This window comes from Coregonus lavaretus (genome assembly GCF_964263955.1).
Source record: "Coregonus lavaretus genome assembly, chromosome: 20".
In the NCBI taxonomy this organism is placed as follows: Eukaryota; Metazoa; Chordata; class Actinopteri; order Salmoniformes; family Salmonidae; genus Coregonus; species Coregonus lavaretus.
Genome location: NC_140007.1, coordinates 24,629,749 through 24,636,712, shown reverse-complemented (window position 1 = coordinate 24,636,712; position 6,964 = coordinate 24,629,749). Strand labels below are relative to the sequence as shown.

General features: G+C 39.9%; 1 protein-coding gene across 1 annotated transcript; it reads right to left on the bottom strand.

Annotated features, from left to right (window-relative positions):
• Positions 1–1,199: 1,199 nt before the first annotated feature.
• On the bottom strand, positions 1,200–3,886 carry sike1 (suppressor of IKBKE 1). The gene is made up of 5 exons (XM_084184203.1): positions 3,377–3,886; positions 3,156–3,261; positions 2,822–2,964; positions 2,571–2,684; positions 1,200–2,445 (listed from the first exon to the last, which is right to left on the bottom strand). The coding sequence occupies exons 1-5, from the start codon at positions 3,533–3,535 to the stop codon at positions 2,326–2,328; spliced, it is 642 nt and encodes a 213-aa protein (XP_084040329.1). The 5' UTR covers positions 3,536–3,886; the 3' UTR covers positions 1,200–2,325.
• Positions 3,887–6,964: the final 3,078 nt, after the last annotated feature.

Genomic DNA, 6,964 nt, shown 5'->3' with positions numbered 1-6,964 from the left:
CACCTGTCAAATACAACTTTCCACCTCAGAACAGGAATCAATCCCTGCTTCCAACCTGCCCACTGTTTCTCCCATTTGCGTGTGTCCCCATCTCATTTCATTACTGTCTGAATAAAGTGTCAAACAACCTAAAAATTATGTAAAATAAATAAATGTGTGCTTACTTTAAATTTCATCCCCCAAAAATCTAAAAGTAACAAAGTTATCAAATTGTGAGTGTTCATTTAATGTTCAAATCATCCTGAATACACCTGACCTGTATTCAGATCATAGGCGTAAACCATGTAAAAATACGTAGAATTACAGAAAATGAGCTTTAAAACAGTAACATTTTCAGACCCCCATCTAGGGGTTGTGCCAGGGAACAATACAATTTTCATAGCAAATCTCACTCCAGCACAGGAAATATTAGGCTACTCTTATGCAGCCCTTTTGGACTGACACTGACAGGTAGGTAGCAGCAATATAGTGAGACATGTCATGAGATGTCTGCTGCTAGCAAAATATATGGTTATGCACATCCTGCATACTAGCTATTTGTAGTCATATGGACTGACAGTGAGCGTAAATTACTGTGTTACTATAATAGCGATATGATGACAATAGGCTGGCTGGCTAGCCAGCTAGTTAGCTACTACCAATGATGTATATATAAATCATTGAATGATGTATATATAAATCATTGGCTACCACTGTACTCATCCTTAGCAGACCTAGCTAGCAGTAAGTGACAGCTAGATAACAAGCCAGCTAATCCAGACATGCTCGTGCTTTTATTATTTGCCAAAGCATACTGTAGCTAACGTTCTGGAACAAATGGGGTTATTTACCAAGTTTGATGGCGCTATCTGCGAAGCTTTTTTTCCCAACTCTTTTTCAGACATTATTAACTTTTTTTCTTGATAAAAATGTCAAACGCAATCCCTGGATTCTGGAGCCGTAATCTAAATCTCGCGATAGCTCGTTTTAATTGAAGACAAAGACCAAAAAGCTATGTAATGTCTCCATCTAGCGAGAGCCCAGAATTGAGGGCCGCAATCACACTTTTGATTGAATTGGGACATTCAAATATAATTTTCGTCATCCTGAGTAAAGGGACATTTTCACAAAATCTATCCATCAAGCAGGTGCTCCATATCTTGCAATGTCAGCATTTCCTTTTGCTGTAAAAAATTAAAAATAAAAAACTACCATATCTGTATAATGAGGCATTTGATTACTATTTATTTCACACATCAAATTCATAAATTCACTCATCAAAGCATTGAAGAAATTACAGCTCACTTTTGCAATAATGACAAGACAGTTTTCCTGAGATGACAATGTCATATACAATTTGACAACAGTCCGTCAAGCTGTTGGATTGTAAAGAATAAAAAAAAGAGAGCCTCAAATCAAAGTTATGGTCAAATGCTAAAGTCTAGAACATGTTACACTCACACACGGACTCAATATGTAAGTATTATACCAGACATTCATAATATTTTTACGCATGAATTACAGACATTGACAAAATATTTCAAATAGTTCTAAAGTAGCAGATAATTACATACAGATACAAACTTAATCTGCTACAAGCAAGTCAGACTGAAAATTGATTGACTTAATTTCTTACTTTTTTTTTTTTAAACTCTGCATTGTTGGTTAATGGCTCGTAAGTAAGCACGTGATAAATAAAATTTGATTTGAAACATTTGGAGATAAGAGGTCAGATCAGGCCCATGGCAATAAACATTAAGGCTTGCATTTTGACAGCACAACATCTGCTAAACCATGTGGGGAGAGTTGGCATTTGGTTTCCCGTGAATTGACCACATATGATTATTTCTACAATGCTGCAAGTACATTTGAACAGAGTTCCATAAAAAGCAAATGTGATTCTCTTTGGCCAATACAAAAGTTCACCCTCTATATTAAAACTGTTGTACAGGAGCTAATCTTTCCTGACAATAAACAGTATTCTCTCATCTCTGTGCCTTTACAGTGCTTCATTGGGCAGCAGGAGCACCTTTGGAGATATCTATTAAATGGTAATTAACAACACAAAACATGGACTTTGTCTTAAAGGGAAGGGGTGACTGGAGGTGAAAATGTTATCAACCCTGTCTTGTGCCCCTGGGGAACTGTTCTTCCCCATGCACAATCCAAACTCCTCTTTATGGGAAGTTTTCAATTGCATACTCCTCCTGTCCTCTCTCCTCAACCCATTGGAGGAGAACGTCAGAGGGGCGGGACCTCTGGCTTTCTCATCCAATGGGTTTTGAGAAGGAGACGAGGAGAGAGGAGACGAGGAGTATGCCATTGAGATTTTCTCTATGGATTCCATCACTGATTGGTCCCCGGTTGGGCTTCTTCGTTTGTCACTGGTTGGCTGGAGTCTTCCTTCTGTGGCCTCACAGAACTCTTACTAATGGTCAGTAGATCTCGCAGCTCCTTGTTTTCAATCTAAATGTATTAGAATATTGGTCATGGGTTGATAAATAGTATTTTTATTTATTTATTTACCCTGACCAGAGTCACAGTCTTCGATAATAAAATGGTAATTTGCTTGATTTAACATTATTTTTTACCTCTAGTTGGGCCAGCCTCTCTCGCACAGAGCAGTAGTGTTGGTCGTCCACCTGAACAGCTCTTCTCATCACCTGACCCATCTCGCATATCCGCTCCAGTTGGCTTTGCACTTCCTTCATGATAATCCAAATTCAATCAAATAAAACATGACACATAGCTAATACATTTATCACATGAGAAAAGCAGAGTCCATGTCAAATAAAGTTTAATGTTATTACATTCATTTTGAGTAGACAGAAAGGGTGTGTACCTTGGCATGGTCCTCGTGAAGGCTAAGAACAGGCTTTGTGTCCAGCTCCTTCTTTTCCATCATAAGCTGTAGCATTTGCTTGCGGTATCTACCCATGATCAATTCTAGCGCATACTGGTGCTCCTCCAAAGACAGCCACAGTTCTGTGGAGATAAAACACATTACCTGTCATATCTGTGCCTCAAATGTGACACCTACATTGGTGTAATAAATTAACTGATTATGTTGTTCTTGTCGTGCTGCAAACATTTATGACACCGAATGACGTATTTGACTGAGACAAAGTAAGGTAGAATAAAATATTACAGTGAGTAAAACATGATTTGTGTCTTGCCTCGGTTTTCTTGCTGTAGTTCCTTTATTTGGGTATTCTCTTGCGTTAACAGGACGTGAGGCTTGTATTTTGACAACTCCTGTATCTCAGAACTTTCCTCCATGTACTACGGGAACAGTGAACAGAGTCAGATAAATCCAAGGCTCTCATCTATATGCCATTTAAAAAAAATACTAGATACGTATTCAGCAAGCTCGAAAGATAGCAGCAACCTAATTTACCTTGTCTGGAATTGCATTCCCCACCTCTCTCATGCCCTGAACCTTCTGGCTGAGCGCTCCAGACTGCTCGATCAATCCTTCCGCCGCTGTGTCGTGCTCTTTGAGCCTCTCAAGCAGCGTGCGAGCATCGCCAAGAACCTTTTCCAAAGTGCACGCCATAGTCCTCTGCACTAGCTTGATTACAAACGGAAGACGCAGGTCCTTTTTACATTCAATTTGTTAGCTAAATTAGCTAACCTTAGCTGGCTAGCTACAGTGGCTAATCTTTTGTAGATTAGCGGACAGATTAAATCCTTGCTTTACTGAGATACGTCATAGATAAACATGAGTATCGTCAATTATTTAGTGAAAATTGACCAAAATATCAAGAAATACTTCAAAACCAAACTCTCTGACATGGAGACTGCTGTTTTCGCAACAAAATGTGACTCATTCGTTTTACATCATTTCCGCTCGTAGGCAGGGTTACGTTCAAGATATAAACACAGTTTTTAAACCGAGGCGCAACATCGCGAGACTTCCAGGAACGCTTGTGAAACAGACCAACCAGACCAGCCTGCGGTTTGAGGTTAGAGAAGTCACTGACCACGAATACATGCACACCAATATCCCGTTATTATTCGGGTACTGAAGTATTCTGTTTTTGAGTTCTCATATTAACATCATATCCCGTTTACAATAACCCTAAAAAGTTTGTATCCCAGTTATGAGAAACACGGATAAGATGCCTGGGATATCCTTAGACGGATACCGTGGCATGTAACCATCTTATCTGGTTTACCACAGATAGAACAATGAGGTTTAGTTATAAGAATCTTTGCCTCTACTGTTGTTTTTCGCGGTCTGCGCAGGCTTAGTTTCGCATATCATGGGTGTTGTGTGATGTCAAACAAATCACTTCAAAAATACTAAATTGTAATTATTGTAATGACCCAGCTGGGTCATAAAGTAAAAGAGAGACGGGCACCAGGTGTACAGGCAGAACACAGGTTTATTCCTGAATGAGCTATTGTTCAGGCCACAGCCCACGCCGCTAAACCTCGAACATACACAAATATAACATGTCAAGTCAAGGGTCCCAAAACAGAAGAGAGAGAGAGATGAGACTGTAACCCCTATTTAAGCATTCCTAAACCCTGCGGGATTACCCATTTTACCCCCCAACCTTTCCATCTGTCCTGGCATATTTAACCCCTGCTAGCACCCATGAGAACGATAACACACCCACGAACACAGAACACAATACCGGGTCGTTACATTATTTTGCACTATGGCCTATTTATTGCCTTACCTCCATAACTTACTACATTTGCACACACTGTATATAGATTTCTATTGTGTTATTGACTGTATGTTTTTGTTTATACCATGTGTAACTCTGTGTTGTTGTTGTTTTTATCGCACTGCTTTGCTTTATCTTGGCCAGGTCGCAGTTGTAAATGAGAACTTGTTCTCAACTGGCCTACCTGGTTAAATAAAGGTTAAATAAAAAAATTAATAAAAAAAGTTGGCTACCTGCGCAGTTTGATCCACCATAATTCCATAATAATTTATTTTGCTGATACTCTGTACTGGACCTTGTAGCGGGGCCTACTGGGTACTTTAACCTCTAATTTAGACAAGTTTCTGCTTATAATTTACAACATTTGGTAGTCCATATTATAATTTCTGACATTTGGTAGGCTATTTGTTTGTCAACTATAGTTAGATACATGCAGCTTCTCTTCTGTCATAACTTGTTGCCCCAGAAGACTATAAAGTAGTTCTCACCAGAATAATGTCTTACATCGATAGAATGAATGCATTAGTAATCAAGTTAACAATGGTAAAGGTGTCTGTTTCGCTTAGGGACCGTCGATAAAATGCAATAACTCCAAAACAGTGGACAGATTGGTCCTGTACAAAATGTCCAAATGTCATCAGTTTGACTGGTTTTAAGGAAATAAAAAGCTGAGACAACAATAAAACACGTTTCTGATTAGACTTCATTCAGTTCCTCTTGGGTGCATATTTTTGTGGTTGAAATACTGTCTGCTTGCATAATAGTGTCAAAGATAACACATTACATGCGCATTCACATTTTCTCAAGAGATGCTGAAATAAATAAATCATATTTCTCCATTCCTGTTCCCAAGACAAAATTAACATTTGTTGTATCATTTTACTGCAAGAAATCCATAGTTCTGCAAGAGTTTATATTATATTACTACATGTGAGAGGTTATAGGCCTACCTACAGTCAGTGTCCACATTTCAGTTACTATTCCATTTAACCCATATGAACTTAAAATATTCTGTTTATTCATGGCTACAGGGATACTCATGAGCTGGATATAAAAGGTGCATGTAAACAGCTTATCCCGAATAAGACCTTAAGCGGGATATACAGTGGCTTGCGAAAGTATTCACCCCCTTGGCATTTTTCCTATTTTGTTGCCTTACAACCTGGAATTAAAATTGATTTTGGGGGGGTTTGTATTGTTTGATTTACACAACATGCATACCACTTTGAAGATGCAAAATATTTTTTTGGGTGAAACAAACAAGAAATAATACAAAAAACTGAAAACTTGAGCATGCAAGGTCAAAACTTTGTAGAGCCACCTTTTGCAGCAATTACAGCTGCAAGTCTCTTGGGGTATGTCTCTGTAAGCTTGGCACATCTAGCCACTGGGATTTTTGGCCATTCTTCAAGGCAAAACTGCTCCAGCTCCTTCAAGTTGGATGGGTTCCGCTGGTGTACGGCAATCTTTAAGTCATACCACAGATTCTCAATTGGATTGAGGTCTGGGCTTTGACTAGGCCGTTCCAAGACATTTAAATGTTTCCCCTTAAACCACTCAAGTGTTGTTTTAGCAGTATGCTTAGGGTCATTGTTATGCTGTACTCCCGAGTGGCGCAGTGGTCTAAGGCACTGCACCGCAGTGGTAGCTGTGCCACTAGAGATCCTGGTTCGAATCCAGGCTCTGTCATAGCCGGGAGACCCATGGGGCGGTGCACAATTGGCCCAGCGTTGTCCAGGGTAGGGGAGGGAATGGCCAGCAGGGATGTAGCTCAGTCGATTCCCACGGGGGGCCAGTATGAAAAATAAAATAATGTGGGTAGGGGAGGGAATGGCCGGCAGGGATGTAGCTCAGTTGGTAGAGCATGGCATTTGCAACGCCAGGGTTGTGGGTTCGATTCCCACGGGGGGCCAATATGAGAAATTAAATAATGTGGGCACTCACTAACTGTAAGTCGCTCTGGATAAGAGTGTCTGCTAAATGACAAAAAAATAAAAAAAGAAGGTGAACCTTCATCCCAGTCTCAAATCTCTGGAAGACTGAAACAGGTTTCCCTCAAGAAATTCCCTGTATTTAGCGCCATCCATCATTCCTTCAATTCTGACCAGTTTCCTAGTAACTGCCGATGAAAAACATCCCCACAGTGAAGCATGGTGGTGGCAGCATCATGCTGATGAGAGGTGTTGGGTTTGCGCCAGACATAGCGTTTTCCTTGATGGCCAAAAAGCTAAATTTTTGTCTCATCTGACCAAAGTACCTTCTTCCATATGTTGGGGAGTCTACCACATGCCTTTTGGCGAACACCA

Bases quoted from the DNA above. Each gene is read 5' to 3' on its own strand.
- sike1 (XM_084184203.1), bottom strand. From the start codon at position 3,535: ATGGCGTGCACTTTGGAAAAGGTTCTTGGCGATGCTCGCACGCTGCTT. The intron at 3,262-3,376 runs GTAAATTAGGTT...CTGTTCCCGTAG, and splicing joins GGAATGCAATTCCAGACAAG to TACATGGAGGAAAGTTCTGA. The intron at 2,965-3,155 runs GCAAGACACAAA...TTATCTCCACAG, and splicing joins ACTACAGCAAGAAAACCGAG to AACTGTGGCTGTCTTTGGAG.